This window comes from Thamnophis elegans, chromosome 4, assembly GCF_009769535.1.
Source record: "Thamnophis elegans isolate rThaEle1 chromosome 4, rThaEle1.pri, whole genome shotgun sequence".
In the NCBI taxonomy this organism is placed as follows: domain Eukaryota; kingdom Metazoa; phylum Chordata; class Lepidosauria; order Squamata; family Colubridae; genus Thamnophis; species Thamnophis elegans.
The window spans coordinates 93,485,210-93,502,299 of record NC_045544.1 but is presented as its reverse complement, the minus strand read 5'-3'; the positions used below and the strand labels follow the sequence as shown (position 1 = coordinate 93,502,299).

The window sequence follows — 17,090 nt, the reverse complement described above, 5'->3', positions numbered from 1 at the left end:
ACCTTGTGTCTTATGTAAAAAGATCCCCTACTTATCACACCTTATACAAGACAACCCCCACAACACACACACACTTCATAGTTTCTAGCATCTAGACAGCTACAGCTACTTCAGAGAAGAGACACACAACTCATCTAATAATGACAAGGATAGTTAGGGGAAGTTTACAGTTGTATCAGCTCTGGCGTCTAGCAGGAGCAGAATTCCCGCTAACAGATCTTTTCTTCACTCTTAAAAGCTCAGGATAACATCTGGGCCTTAGGGAAACGTTCTTGCAATAAAGAAGCACTTTATGTAATTTATCTTTCTTCACCAAGCCGCATCTGTCTACTCTTTTGGCTGACTCCTGTCTCCCACCCCCACCTCAAATCCCATGGGTTGCACAAGAAAAGGAACATATGGTCACCTCCAATGAATCACCAGAAGGTGGCACTGCTTTGACCTTTCTAACGTCCATCAAACACCAATTTGGATCTATGCATCCCTTTAAATAATTTGTATGCATAAAGACAACTCAATTGTTAATTAAAGAGTTATCATGAATCAAGATAAAACAACGAAGAGGTTTGCATGCATTATTTAAGGGGCATATAATTACTTACTTAAAAATATTAAATAGTGTTGAGGGAGGCAATGGTAAACCACTTTTTAAGATTGAGAGGAAATGATATAACATGTGGCTACTCAGTAAAATTCATATCAAGTATGGACTTGAAGCAAGACCAATAATAAATAATTTGCTATTAATCTTTAACTAATATTATCCTTCCTGTCTTTAAGTGCTTGAGATAGAACCATTGTTTTATACCAGCTGCAAGATAATATCATATGAAATATTCCCTAGAAGAAAGTTACTCCTTAGTGCATTTCCTATCAAGAAAGGGGGAGGGGGAGAAATCGCCAGAAAACTTCCATATGGAAAAGCTTTCATTAGATGAATAAGGCACAATAGAAACAAAACTGTTCCTTAGTAATTGTTTCTTTGTAATTGGCTCCCCAAAAAATGAGAAGAATCATTTAAGACAAGCTGTTTATGCCTGCCTGAGCATTTGTGCCAACCGACAAGGCTTATAATTATATTTGATTACAGTAAATCAAACATCACCATTATCTCTTTACAATTGCATCCATTGTTTGAAATTAACAGTTCTACTACTGCAGTTCCGAAGGAAATAATTTTTCAACCTTCATCTCCAGATTGCAATGTATAGTAGTCGAGGGTGTCTTGACACTAAACTACAAACTATCCATATTTATCTCCCAACAAAAATGCAAGGTCTGGAATCTCTCCTTCAACCCACCTACCTCCACTTCCACAAAAGAAAGCAACCACATTGCATAGAAATAGGAAAAAGAGGCAGTTACCAGTAGCTACCAGGTTTCATAGAGAGCAACTGCACAGCAATTAACAGAATTAAATAAAATTTCAGAAATAAATCAGACTTTGATACCTCTCTTTTGCAAAGGTCCATCATTACTAAACTGATTTTCTTTCTTCCACTTCCTTCATTCCAAACACAGCAACATTAAACTGGCTATTAAAATGTCTCCCACTAAAATGCCCACTTGCTAAGAGAATAGGAAAGAGGTGGAACAAGCAAACACTTGATTGTGCTATATTTTGCATGGGTTTGGGTCTTCAGGTCAATGCTGCCTCCTGGCAATTACTTTGACCAGTCCTCACAGTTCTCTCGGCAAACATTTAGGAAATGGTTTGTCCTTGCCTTCCTCCTAGAACTAAGAGAAAGCGATAGGTATAAAGTCACCCACTTGGATTCATACCTAAGGCAAGATTAGAACTCACGGGACTCCTAATTTCTAACATGTGCCTTAATCACTACACCAAACTGTCCTCTTGAGTTATACAGAACAAACTTATCCAAACTGTACTAGTGACACCATAATAAAAGAAAGGGGGGATTTTTGTTGTTCTTGTTAAATAGAAGGTTGGGATTTTTCAGCAATTGAACCTTCCCAGTCTTGTGGGTCATACTTTACTTCTCATATGCCCAGTGAATAATTTGCCATATCCAAGATGAATGGATAAAATGAAATGATACACACAAAGTCAATGAGATCCTTAGGAGTGCTCAGTTTTCATTCTCTCTATCTATGTAGAAATTCATCTATTCTATTCAATCTGTTCTGATGATTTAGATATTCATTCATTCTAATTTCCCCTTGCCAAATAGTATTTTAAAAATTCAGAAAAAAATATACTTTATTATTTGAATATCACCTTTGGAACTATAACAGACAGACACAATATTTAGCTGCCAGGATGCTAACCATATTTAGACTTATTTCATGCAATTTTTCTGGCTGAAGATTTTCAGGCATTTTTTTAATTTTTTTGCCTGCCTCCCCTATGGTGCCATTTCAATTTCTAATGGGCACTTAACACACTTTTCCTACCTAATGCTCTTCGGAGATGAAACATTGTTTTTCTACCATAGACATCATTAAGTATTACCTGCATTTTGAAAAACAAAAGTACACTGCCTTAATTAATCATGGCCCACTTTATAGTTAACCCAAAGCATTTCATCAACATGTACTACATACAGAATGTTTTGAAAGAATGCATTTAAAAATACAAACACAATCTAAGGGTGACTGTGAGGCCTGGCAGGATAAGAACTGGGAAGGGCTGAAACAGTAGAAGAATAAGTCTGTTATCTTACAGACACACTTCAAGCTGTCATCTGGAAGAGATTTACAAGGAAAATGTCCCTTGCAGGGTCACATGTATGTCTAAGGGAAGACCCCCTTCCACTTAAAGTAAGACTTGTGACCACATTCAATTTGAAAAGGCCCAGGAAGGCATAACCTCTAAGGGTGACCAGTCAGCAAGGAACAATTTGTATATTAGATGGAGGGCTTAGAATAAAATAATATTTTTTTATTTATTTTAGAAGTAGTCTCTTCCTCTTGAAACAAAACATTCTTTCTAGAGTTGCACTACTCAGGTCTTTTGCTTTCATTGCATGCAAAGTAAGGTGAAATTATAAGAAAGCTCCAGATGCTCAAGCAATCACTTATTTTAAAAAAATACACAAGGTTAGAGACTTGTTCAATCATATAGTTTGCATTTGTTTTCTTAAATGCTGCCCTTCTGCAAAAAATTTAGATACCCAATTGGGGAAGGTTGCATTGTTGCTATGATTTCATGATAATATGCATAGTATATACTTCCAGAGAACTCTTACCTGCATTTCCTTGCTTATATAATAAAATTTGAAGGAAACGTTAAGCAAGACTCCAGGTTTAAGCAGTGAGCATAACAATTTTACAGTTGGAAAGAACAATAAGCTTAGTCAAGGTTGCTCTTGAAAATATTACATATTTATTGAAAACGTACCAAAACCACTCAAGGTGAATTACAGAATAAATAATGAAACAATGAACGAAACATTTTTTTTCCTATAGCAAATCCTTCAAGACACTTTTAAGAAGCAAAAGATAATAATAATCATTAAAAACCTGTACTGAGGGAAAGTTGCCTTTTCAACAGGCAACTTTAAATGCCTGGAGGCCATGAGGATCTGAATGACCACAGACACACACACACACACACACACACACAGATGCACAGACCTTTTTATGTTTAATTTATCCATCTTTGCTTCTTATTTAATTTTATACAGAGTTTTATATTTTAATATTTACTTGAAGAGTATCCTTCTGTGAGGGAGATGGGTAATTTCTAAATTTGAAAAATTAAGTTTAAAAATGTAGTTTTGTAATGAGTCTGTTTTGGCACTTGGTGGCATGAGAGATATTTAACTTTAGGGGTCCTTAGTGTTCTCTGAGCTTTGTTGTTTTCTTGCAGACGTTGCATTAACCCAAACTAGCTACTGCACTGATGATGTTACCTAGTTTGGATAATGAAATGTCTGCAAGATAACCAAAGCTCAGAGAACACCAAGGACTTTCTATTTCAACCCTGAGCTACAAAGATTCTCCTTTATCAGTATGTTTTTGTTATTTAACTGGTTTTAGTCTCTCTGAGTTATTCCATGTAATATCGGTAGCCATAATAAATGTGTGGCAGCCATTCCTGTGGAGATCATAAGAAACTACTGTACACTAAATTCAATTATGCCAAACCAGGTAGAAGCAAAATGGGATCATCAGGCTGACATCCGTTCTGTGGGCTGTTTGCCACACTTCTCTGTATGGAAAGCTGTTTGCCTACAAATAAGTTGCCATGTCAAACCAGCCGTCTATCTGCTTACCATTTCAATCATCCAACATTGCAGGAAACTATATTCAGAAGCAGAAGATTCATTCTTATTTGTCTCCTTATAGTGGGGCTGTCATTCTAAATAAACTTAATCAGGAATAAGCATAGGTATTTGCAACAGGAGTTGCCCTCTAGCAACTGGGTCTAGGTTACAACATTAGTCTACAATCCTAAATACATTTATAAAAGATTAATATAATTTTCATGTCGTAAACTTAACTATGGTGTTAGAAATCCCATTTATACTTCTGCCTTAAACTATTTATCTGTACTTGTCAAAAAAGTAAAACATTTACCAGTCCTGATGTAATCACATGTTGCTCACATCCAGACTATTTTTCTCTACCCTTTTCCCTCAAGAGAGGACTGTTAAAACTTTACAATTTCCTTATCTATGTCTAAACTACAAATACTCAAGTACTATCTTCTAAATAAAAGATTTTACAGTGTTTTAGAACATCTGTCTTAGTTCTTCCCATTAGAGAAGAAACTCCACAAAAAAAAAATCCAAATAGCTTTCCCAAATATCCTGCCATGGATTGAGGAATGACAGAAGGCACCTATGGAAGATCAAACTCTTTTGCTCACCTTTCTTCAATCCAGTAACCTTCAAATATATTGCACTACAATTCCCATCATTTTCAGTTATCCTGTGCTGGATAGAGATTATGCTAATTTCCTCCAACTAGAAGAGCATCATTTTGGGGAAGGTTAATCTATATGGAATAAGTAACCTTTGCCTTATCTGTGCTGACTCATTCACTCCGATCCAAAATTAAACGTGAGGCTCTGTCCCAAGCCATCTACCAGATCTAATTTTATACCCAAGGATAGATTGACCATACCAATTAAAAATAATATTCCCCAACATTGTCAAGAATTTCAAGTGCTAATATATATGATCTCAGAAATCCTTGCAACAATCCTACAACATAAATGCATGATATTACTGTTAGTGTAATTGAGAAACTTATTGTTTTGTTGCCTCCCAAAAATCATTTAAAAGGTATAGTTCCCTTGTCCAGTCGTGCCTGACTCTGGAGAGTCAACTAAACGCAGACAATGGTTCAAGGACTTACATCCTTAGGATTAAAAGAAGCTGGACAAGGTTTGGTTTGGTTTATTAAGCTTCAGTTTCATTCTAGAAATGATCAGCAGAATGCCAATGTGATTTTCCTTACATGTATGGTAAAAAGAATGGAGCCTGCATGAAGCTTTACACATTTCTTGCAATAATGGCTGTTGCTCTGACTTGAAGCAAATAAAGATGCACATCAAAATGGTAGATGTATCTCAATTTACATGGGCAAGCTGACTTATTGCAGGAGAAACACAAATACTTGAGATGTTCAGGGTTCCAATCACCACCTTAAGCAAACTCCACCAACAACTTTCATGGAGCAGACAGGCTTGTCCATTATTCTGCACAACCAGGACATTTTTTTTTAAAAAAAAAAACCCTCCTGAACACCTTGGTAATCCAGTGACCATTTCAGATCTCTCCATAATTCCTTTTCCCTGCATCTTGTATCCAGGATTATTTTCTGCCCATTGCATTGGTGTCTACTGAAACCAAAGGTCAGGTAAATATGAGTGTGCAAAAAAAAATCCAAAACGTTGACATGGCTCTTGGCTTTTAAGGTTAATCAATTGGCTCTGTGGTCTTGAATCAGAAGTAGTGACCCATCTGATATTATTATAACAACCCATAGTTTGGGTGGACCTCCCTCATTGTCCAAGTGCCCAGAGCCCAAGCTGAAGCTTCCAAGATGCTTTCAGCGGCTGCCCTGATCCTGGCTGCTCTGATCAATTCTATTGCAGTAATCAAGCCTGGAAATTCCAAAAACATGAATCAGTACAGCAAGAAATTGGAAAAACCTTCTAATGAATCAAAGATGGGGGGAGAATATCAGATTGTCACTTATTAAGTCCACATATTTTTTTACTGGACAGGAAGAGATGTGGCTTGAATTTTTAGAGTTCATCCAGAACTAATCCTACTCAAAAAAAAGGGAGTTACAAATTGTGTGCTAAACTGTCCTGCACAAGTCTGATTTCTGGCCAGAGGGTTAGACACCCCTCCAGTATAAGGCACTATTTGTGAATAAATAGACTAATTCACTAATGCTTTGGAGGCCCTTGGCAACCCGTCACTCACTGTAGATGGATGTGCTGCTGAACTGGAGAGAAGAGCGGGAGAATGGGTGGTCTCCAGTGTATTCCAAGCACTCAAGGAAGCAGCAACAGGAAAATAAGCTTCTGTTCTTGAAAGCTCTCTACACTTTCTCTGGACACTAAGAGCTTTGCTTTAGGAAATTCACCTAAACAGACTGGGTTTATTTAGAAAGTCTGCCCCCCCCCCCCTGTCAAAATTAAATCAGAAACCAGGAGAGTCTGAGGTGGGGGTGTCAAAAGGATGGAGTTTCAGGCATTCCCAGAAATTTATATAAAGAGATCAGTGAAGTCACCCATATTGCTAGTGCCTGGAAGTAGAAGTTCATTTTGTCATTATTACCTTCAAGGCGGAATGGAAGGAAACAAAGTTCAGAATTTAGAAGAAAGCCAAATTTCTCATCATGACATTGGGTCTATGCAATTCGTTACAGAAGAAATGACCACATTTACAGTCTTAGATATTTGAAAGTAGAGCAAAAACTTTTAGTAAACCAGGATAAATCTCTCTAGTGTGCTAAGTCATATTTATACCATTATTTTTTTCCCAATCTTCAAAATAAATTTTCTTAAGGCGGCTTTATAGAAGTTAAATAACCATTTAAAAACAAATACCTAAATTTAAAAAAAAAACACAAAAATATTAGAAAAGTGAAAATTCAATTTTACAGGAAATGAAATGAATAAAAGCCTTTGACAAAATATTAGACACAAGGCAAATTTTTAAATTCTCTCATCACTATTGGGAAGACTGGGACTTATTTGTCTCTTTAATTCACCTAGGATGGCAGGGATATCTAGTGGACAACCTTGTGAAATTACAGGTAGTCCTCGACTTACAACAGTTCATTTAGTGACCATTCAAAGTTACAATAGCACTGAAAAAAGTGACTTGCAACAATTTTTCACAGTTACAACCTTTGAAGCATCCCCATGCTCATGGGATCAAACTTCAGATGTTTGGCAACTGGTTCATACTTATGACTGTTGCTGTGTCCCAAGGTTATGTGATCACTTTTTGCAACCTTCTGACAAGCGAAGTCAATGGGAAAGCTAGATTCACTGAACAACTAGGTTACTAACTTTTCAACTGGAGTGTTCACTTAACAACTGAGGAAGGAAAGGTAATAAAATAAGGCAAAACTCACTTAAATGTGTCACTTAACTACACATATTTTGGGCTCAATGGTGGTCATAAGTTGAGGACTACCTGTATTTATGCACAGGTAAAATACCATGATAAGTTATGGGGCAGTGGTTAGAATGCAGAATAGCAGGCTAACTCACTACTCACTCCAGGAGTTTGATTCAGCGCAAGATTGATTCAGTCTTCCACATCAGTAAAATGAGGAGCCAGATTGTTGGGGGCAATAGATGACATGCTCAGAGACCACTGTAAAGCATTGTACAGCTGTATATTATGATAAGTGCTATTGCTATACCTAACAGAACCTCTTGATCAGGAAAGCCACCTCTTGCTGGGAAAGAAGTAGTGAGGAGCACAGTTGGCTATCTCTTGCTGTATTTGTGTACTTTTAGAGATTTCTGAGAATCATCTGGCTGTCCATAGTTTAAAATGTGAGTGATGTTGATCTAGAGCAGGGGTATCCAACCTTGGCAACTTTAACACTTATGGACTTCAACTCCCAGAATTTCCCAGGCAGCATAGCTAACTAAGGAATTCAGGAAGTTGAAATCCACAAATCTTAAAGTTGCCAAAATTGGACACCCCTATCTGGAGGGATATTCAGATGGATCCTTTCTTGCATTCTATGAAAATTGCTGAGCAATAGAACATCCAGCTTAAAGCTGAAATAGTAACAGAATATTCAGCCACATTCTAAAATACCCTTTTATTTTACCCCTGAAGAAAGAATAGATTTGGTATTCTAGCAGATTCAGTGAGATTCCTTTGCCTGGGACTTTCAATCCTTTGCCTGGGACTTTCAATTCATTTCAAACTGATTTCAAGATTAGAAGCTGTAATACAAATTTAAATAATACACAGGAATCTAGAAGTTTTGAAGGGCTACAGCTTCCTATTATGAAGCAGAATGAAACCAGAACTAACTATCTGGAATAAAAACTGGAGTTCATGACAACTTCAAAGAAAACCGTAACCCCACTTCAGACAATGAAGTGGATTGACTACAGATTCATGAAACTGAAAGCCACAGTGTTGCCTTCCTCCACACATCCTCTCAAAAATCTATTTCAAAGATCTCAGGGAAAAAACAAAAAATCTAAGAGTGGGACAGGAAGCATAATTAGCTAAATCTCTCAGCTTCAATTTTCTTCACATTTTTAACAACTATTTAGTCCTAACTTGCATTTTACAGATCCACATTACCATTTCCTCCAAGATTTGCAGAATTAAGTCAACTGGGAGCAGTAACATTGCTTTTTTTAATTTCCATCTGTCTTTCCTGCTGTGAATAGGATATCTCAGTCAAGGAAGTCTTGCTTTGCTTTGGCGTTCTCACAAGCACAAATGTTCATAGGTAAACATGGTTCATATTATTTAAATGAATTATTCCATAATTGATGGGGTATATTTGTGTGCGAAGAGCACATAATTAACAAAGTTATAATTGCAGTTGCAAGAGAGGTAGATGTTGAAAGGAACATGGCCATCAAGTCACTCAAGAAAGAAAAGGGGAGAAACAGGATAGGGAAGACAAGTTGCAAGAAATACTTTAAAAAACTTCTCATCCTCCTTTTCTTAATTTCATGGACCAAAATAAAAAAATATGTGCTGTTGTTGTTTTTTTACTGAAAATCCACACCTTCTTCTCCAAAGAGTAGTTCTCCAGGAAGTATCCATGTACAGTGATTACTGAAGAGCACCATCCAATTTGTTTTCTCCAAGAGAAGAGGCACATAAAATCAGTTCTCAGAGGAGTCCTAAAGAAATGGTTACCACTTGGGATGAAATAGGATGCAGTCCAGAGGAGAGAAGGAGAAGAAAAAGTCACATCAAGTTCTCCTCTAGAGTAGGCCCTTTTATTTGGGAGAAATCTAGGGAAGCCTATGTCCATGTGGACAGAACTGACTGATTTCCTATTGGATATGCTTTTTCTGAAAATTTGGAACAGGTAAGAAAACGATTCTGATGACCTAGAATAGAAGCGAATGGAGCATTAGTTTAAGTGAGGATTTGGAACAAAAACCACAACCCTGATTACTCCCAGGCATACGTTTAACAGTGTCAAAGAAGAAAGTGAGAAAAGGAAATGAAAAGGAAGAGGGTTTTCCCCCCCAGTGTATGACATTCTGGACAATGCCAGAGGCGGGAGACTTTGCAAGTCAATTTGAATCTCAAAGACTATCCTTGTTTTAAAAACATATAAAACTCGGTTTGAAGGAAGACAAAAAAGCGGGAAAAGGTTTTGGCTGTCAAGCTCCATTGATTGACATATCTGTACTTTTGACAAGAGTGATTTCCCCCCAACAACAAATAAGCACCTAGAATTTAAAAAATGCTACCGGTAACAGAAACTTTAGCCTCCTGTTGCTCTGCTCGCTGTTTATGAAGAATGAGGAGAGTTGCTGCTGCCTAGCCATCTCTGCCCATTCTGACATCTGCCTTGATTTTTTATCCATCATTTCTGGGCACAATGATTTCCAAATCTGCTAAAACTGAAAGCACTCAAAGTTCAATTAATTTCATACATTGGTCCTCAAGCAGTTATGAAATTGACCAATGAACTCCTCTTCAAATTAGTATGATGCACATTCAATATGGAAACCAGAGCTACTGTAAATGGTCCTTGGTTTGCCTTTGGAAAAAAATAGAGAAATGACTTTACTCAAACTTTTTATTTTTTTTAGCAATTCTGATTTCTAATGAAACAAGGTCAAGTTCTAGTCCAGAACCCAGAGTTGCAGGTGTTCCTGTGCCTTATTAAATCCTTACAAAAAACAAGCAACAAGGTTGTGAAGCACCACATTTTCATCTCACTTTTAAGATTCACAATGATTTGGGAGAATATTAAATTTCAAGAGTTTCTGAAAGTAAATTAGCTCCCTGCTTTGCCTACCTTCACCAGTTCAGTATGCAGACAGAAGGAAACAGCTGGATGAGTATTGCACATTTTATTTTGCTGTAAAATTTTCACATTTACATCACTGCAGCACTTCCCTGTCTGAACTCACAGACTTCCAATAGGTAGGTCCTAATTCACATACAACTAACTGACCTAACACAGACACACAATTTGAAGAATTTAGAAGTGACCGCATATTTTGTCCAATTACTCAGACTACGGGTTTTTTTTTTGCCGGCTTTCTCACCATAGAATCAATACTTCCAGTTTAGAAGAAACATTTCACACCTTGTCCCCAAACACCCTGACTGTCATAACATCATCCTTACTATGCATGTCTAAAAATAAAGACTCCCTGAAGCAGAGCTTGGACTCTTTCTTGATGACTGTATGGCCAGGTTCTTGCAATTCGTTCAGGAGAAAATTCAGCAGGATTTACTTGCCAGGAGGCTGCATAAGATTTCCAGCTTCGTTTATAGAGATGTCATTAGGCATTACAATTGGGACTTTAAATGGGAAATAAATTCCATGGGAATCTATACATGCTTTAAAGTTCTAAGTGCTTGGAATTGTGGCCTTAAGACGATGAGGCTGGCACTAGAGTATTCATTCTTCCGCAAACTCTTTGAGAACATTTTCTCTGGCATCTGACCTCTAACAGAAACATCGGTAGCCAAAACAACCTTCTTAAGTTCTAAATCTTGTTCCGGATTTATCCCTGATTTCAACTGCTTGAAACACGATCCTACCTTATCTTCCAAGCCAGTTCAGCTCACTTTATAGCAACTTCCCAATTAGGTTGCAACATCTCATCCCACACTAAACAAGAAATCCCACGTGGCCAGCCGGAAAGTCTTAACTTAATTTTGATAGAAGAACACCCTGTTGCCTCTTCCACCAGCCCATCAGGTGGAAGCGAACAGGATTGAAATATGACAAATAATCATTCTGTCTGCTGATAACAAAGCAGCCGTCGCCTTAATATTCCGCTTAAGGAAAAGCAATCCAGTCTGAGTTTGAATCTTAAACCCCGCGTCCGCCCATCTTTCACCGCCTGGGCCGCGCAAGTCCACCCAAATCTGAAGTCCCTAAGACCAGGGGATCCCCTGCTTACCTGGAGGATGTTGGGGTGCCGCAACCGTTGTAAAAGGACCATTTCCTTGACAATCTTATAGGAGGCCAGCCTGTAACAGTCTTCCAGAGACCCATAGAGCTTGACGCAATTGTCGATGTCGTGCCCCGCAAAGTCGACGGACTTCAAGGCCACCGCCAGGCTCTTGTTGAGCACCGCTTTGTAGACGGCTTTGGTGTAGCCGGAGCCCAGGTAATGAACCTCGGTCACGTTGCTAATGTCCCGGCATCCCAACCGAAGCGGCCCGAGAGAGAGTTCTAGCTTGGATTCGGGGACCCAGGGCGCCCCGGAGGCAACGAGACCGGGCGAACCGAGCTGGAGCCCCCGTGGGCTGCGGTCAGTGGGCGAGGAGGGGAGCCTCGGCGGCGCCAGATCCATGAGCCGCCTCTCCAGAGGTCGCACCGCCGGCCGAGACTTAGCCGCGGCTGCTCCCGCCGCTCCGGCTTCTCCGGGCGGCTGCCTCTGTTGGTACCGCAGCACCTCTTCGTAGCGCTCTCGGATCTGCCGGGCTAAATCCCAGCGCCGGTGACGGCCGCTGCTTCTCCTTGCTGCCTCCCACGACCTGTCCCGAGGCGAGCCCGCCAACGAGTGCGCGATGCCCGCATTTCGCTGCTGCTGCTGCTGGAGGGGATCAAAGGCCGGGATGAATAAGAGGTTGAGCAAAGTGCCCAGCAAGAAGGACAGACAGAAGCCAGCTGCCACGGCCAGCTTTTGCCGCTTCATTGCTCTGCGAAGCTCCACCAGCGAATCTTCCAGCCGGGGCTGCCTTTTGCCTTCGCGATCAGCTTCGCCGCGGTCTCGCTTGCACCATTCCAGATGACCAAAAGACAGACGGACGGACGGACAGATGGGGGGGAACCCCGACCAAACCCCCTTCTTCACTCAGCCCTGCTGCCTTGCCACTCCTCGGCGAGGCGAGCTGAAGCCCACATGACACTTGCCTCCTGCCTTGCCTTTATAAACCCGCCCTAAAAGTCTTATTATTAGGCACACCGCTATGAGGAGGGGGGAAAAGGAGTGTTTTTACATACCAAAAAGAAAAAAAAATCCCAAGCGCTGCTACATTCATTGTGACGCCAACTGATTGACGGCTCGGCCTCGCCAGTGGAAGAGGGAAAACAGCAGAGAGGAGAGCTGGGAAATGAAGTCTTCTCGTCGCAGGTGGCGGCCGGAGAGCAACGGGACGGAGAACTACAATTCCCAGAAACGGCCCTGACACTCCGTGCTGGAGAGGCGGCAGGGAGGCTCGATAACGGTGTCGCCTCCCAAAGACAGTCGTGAAGGAAACGGGACGGTGGGGAAAGTATATCCCGAAGTCGTGTGGCGCCTCGAGAAGGCAGAACGTGGGAAACGAAGCCTTTGACCGGGCAAAAAAAGATAAGGAGCCTTTCAAGGGCGTCGCTCTCTAAGGTCCGAAGGGGATTTGACGTTTGCCCTCCACCCGTCTATCCCAGTCACGCTGTTTCTAAATTGATCCCGTGGGGAGGTGTGGGAAAGACGGTTGCATTTTGCGAGAAAGGGGGAATGAAGTGGCATTTTCCAGCCTCCCGATGGTCGTTTCAGGACCTTCCAAAAACCATGTTGATCCTCGTGTTTATCTCTAGTTATGAATTTGGTTTTGCTGCCCTGAATTTTCGCGAGTATTTATAGACCTGCATCACCCTGTTCACACCACCAGACAGTTCCGCTTTGACAGTCTTCGCGGCGTTACTTACAGACGTTCAGTTAGCCCGAGGCGGAAACGTTTGGCGCCCGCGTTTAATTACTTGATTTTTTAATAGCCCACCTTTCAAAAATCTGTAGCAACCCCAAAGAGAGAAGAAGCTAGGAGTGGCATGTTTGATTTCTTTTATTTATGAAACACTTTCCTTTAAAAAAAAAAAAAGCAAATCGGATGTATATTTATTTAACTCATACTGCTCATCACGAACCTCAAGCACATGAGTTCGTACATGTGATATATATTTTCTCGCCTTAAGGCCAAATGACCGAATTGCCCTCCCACGAAAGTGATTCATTTCCACCCCACACACCCCAATGCCTTCGAAATGCATAGCGAAGGGATGTCAATCAATCCGTGACATCGGTCGCTCTACCGGGCTGACAAACGGATCGATTTGCCCGGGAAAATCAACTGTGAATGTAATCCTCGAGACTAGGAATATTAGTAAAATGAGAGCAACCTCAAGCGGTAAACACGGGTAGGGGAGGCTCCTGAATGATTGTATTCACATCACAGGCTTAGCAAGAATCACTCATAGGCCAATTTGCATAATTTATGAAACTTGTTCAGTTATAACTTTGGTTTGAGCGGGGGAGGAGGGGGAATCCTAGACCATTTTATTAATCAAATGGTTTGGATAATATGTGAGAACCCGGGAAGAAAATCTGTTGTTGCTCTGGATGTGGTTTTATTTTGGTTTGCCTCCCAGAGTTGATTGCAAGGGGGTGGGATATTGAATTTGCATAGTAAAATAAATGGATCCAGTCGTAACATAGGACCACGCCCCATGTCAATGCAAATAATTAAGTGTCATTATCGTCCATTCATGTATTAAGGCATAATAGAAGTAACTTCGCTCTGAGATCATTTGGTAAGGGCGGAGTATCCGAATTAATAATATCATTACATGAACTGCGATAATAAATAGGGTTAGTTTCACGCTGTGGGAATCATAACAATTTTGGTTGAACTCTAGGGCAAGATCTGACCATCTCTTTTCAAATATGCCTTTCAGGCCATTCCGTTGTTTGGCTTAAAGGGGCCCTAAATTTCTTTCCCAAAGTCTTAACAACGTTAAGGTTTTAGACTTTACTCAAAGAATAAATATAAGAACCAATTGATATTTTAAAGGCACGTAATGAAGGCCTCCCTCCCTCTTTCTTCAAATAACTTCAGAAAAGTAAGCGTTCTTCTGACAAGATACTTAAATCAATGGGCTTCTTCTATTTTTCCATCAGAGCATAACCGAAGGGGGCAGGGCCGGATAAAAATCAGATTTTAAATGCACATGCAAGCCCCATTGAAACGGGTTGATTAATCACAGGGGCTCGCCGATTTCCCGGCCAAAGGTGCTTAAAGCACGCACGTACAAACATTGCTCAAGGTGGATTGCGAAGTTTGTGGGGCGGAGAAAAATAAAGCTTTATTTTGAGCGCCTTTATCTCCTGGGAAGGTTTATGTGAGAAATTTACAGCTCAGTTTTCCAACTATAATCTGACGTCGCCCGAGGCCAAAGGGTTTTAACTCCCATGGAAGCCGGGGGGGGGGGGATGTGTATAGAGGAGGGATGTGCCGAAATTCATTGGACGGCGTGGTAAATTTAACGGGTCGACGAGGGCTTCAAGGAACCTCTCTGCTGGCTTGCCTCATCCCAAGATTCTGTGGGTGTGCGAGTCTCCAACACTCACCTTTCCTGGCCTGCTGGCTGGGAACGATGAGCCTTGTAATCCCACACACCTCATGGGCATCTGCAGAGCAATTTCACCATCGGGCTAAGAGTTGGCAGCGGGTCTACAAACAGTGGAGAGTTTTCTGGGGTTTTTTAATGTAAAAAGAGAGACAAAGAAAAATTAGGGGCGCTCCCACTCTATACCCTGACCTCCTCTCCCGGTTCACAGGCCTGGGCGCGATGCGGATTTAAAGAGAGAGAAAAATCCATAGAACTCCGCTTCTCCCCCTGAGTTTGCCCTACCCCTCATTAAAGTCCTCAGCCGGGAGCTCTCTGTTGTGGCTACCGCGGGAGGGATGAAAGGGCCCCGCCGAGATTTGGTGGGGGTTAAAGGCTCTGCGCCCCTCCTGCATCTCCCGGGCTCGGCGTGAGGTCGCCGCAGCTCTGCTGGAGACTGGCCGAAGCCGAGTGCTAATGGTGTGCTTATCTATCCCGGACCAACGCTGTTAGCAACTAATTAACAAATGAAATTAGTCCCAGAAAGGACACAAAAGGGTGTGTGTGAGAGAGGGGGGGAGGGAGGGGGAGGGGGGAGGAGAGAGAGAGAGAGATCCCCAGTTGAAATAGCTTTGGATGGATAAAGTTTTAGCTGGAGAGCGTCATTCTGGTCGCCGGCACAAAGCAAGCAAGAACGCGGCAATTAAAGCGCTGTTTGGATTGAACAAGAACAAGAATCGGTGCCCGCCTAATATCTTGATAAAGGTGGCTCTGGATCCGGCGATTTTCTTTGTCAGGTCCCTCTCGGGCCGGTACTAACTGTAAAAGCGCAAGCTGTCCCTAACATCCATAACGAGGAAACGTGTCCTTTTTGCAAAGGAAATGATAGCTCCCGAGAAAAGACAACAAGCGGGCTGTTTTATTTCGTTGTGATATTTTGAACCCGATCTGCTTTAATGTGTCCAATGATGTTTACTACCCCAGTAATATTTTTGTAACAGCTCTTGACTAAAGGTGGCTGAAAAATAATGAAATGCGTGTTTCCTCTCCACCGTGCTCTTCATTCTTTCTTTCATCCTCCAACAAGACAAAAAAATAAATAAACGCTGCTTGAAATACCTACGTGTTCTAAAAAGTAACCTTTTTGTATGTTAGTTTATCAATAGGATTATGGGAAACATAATCACCGGAGTTAGTGTTTCTCAATTTCAGCAACTTTTAAGTTTTGTGACTTCAATTCCCCAGCCTAAGGCTCGCACCCTCTCTAGCCTTCTGAAAAAGTACTACACTTGCTTCTATAGGTAATAATGATAATGATGGTTATAATGGAATAAGAAGGAACCCTAAACCAGCCAAGAATTAGTTTTTCTTTAACAAGTCATAAAAATCTACACTGGAAAAAAAACTAGAAGAAACAGGTGCATAAATGGCTAAGCCAAAGGATTGGAAAAGAAATAATTCTCAAGAGTAACCAAGAAAGATTGTTGAATGTTTCTTTGTATAAATACAAATATAAATACAAATAAGAAAGTTTAAATGGATGAATAATTTAAAGCAGAATGATTTAAAACATTTAATCTACTTCTACCTGGGATTTTAGTTTGCAACTAACCCTGTTAATGGTGAAATACGAGGGGGAACAATAATACATAATTTAAACTAGTTTGCCTATCTCCTTTTTTTGTATACCTCTAATTCTTAACAGGGGTTCTGTTCAGACAACATGTTCCCTTGTAAAAATTCTATGTACAAAGAGCAATGAGTAGTCCATTGCTTCTATAAATGGTACTGTGATGCCAATGAAAAGCTATTCATGGATACAGTGCAAATAAGAGATTTACATGTAAATTATCTGCTCCCTGGTGCAGACAACTGTGCATGGTGGCTGACCAGCTCTTAAGGGAAACAGAATGCAGTTCAGAAAAAGGAGGGGGAAGTCACTTTACCTTGCAAGTTGAATTCTCTACACAAAAAATATGTTTGAGTAGAGCATAGAATCTTGTTCTAAAACCTAGAAGCAAATTTTTATTTGTTTTCTTGCTTACAAATACATAAAAGAAACTAATTGGATACTAAAAGAACAGCTTTTCTAAATAAAATATAAT

General features: G+C 40.5%; 1 protein-coding gene and 1 long non-coding RNA gene across 2 annotated transcripts in view; one reads left to right on the top strand and one right to left on the bottom strand.

Annotated features, from left to right (window-relative positions):
- Nucleotides 1–12,695, bottom strand: part of PKDCC (protein kinase domain containing, cytoplasmic) — a 48,152-nt gene extending 35,457 nt beyond the window's left edge. Inside the window, 1 exon segment of the mRNA XM_032215813.1 lies at nt 11,579–12,695. Coding sequence (XP_032071704.1) covers nt 11,579–12,319 — 741 coding nt within the window. The 5' untranslated portion in view covers nt 12,320–12,695.
- Nucleotides 12,696–12,848: 153 nt separating this feature from the next.
- LOC116506981 overlaps nt 12,849–17,090 on the top strand; it is a 31,485-nt gene continuing 27,243 nt past the window's right edge. Inside the window, exon 1 of the long non-coding RNA XR_004255118.1 lies at nt 12,849–13,006. This is a non-coding gene — a long non-coding RNA (uncharacterized LOC116506981). The remainder of the gene's footprint in view (nt 13,007–17,090) is intronic.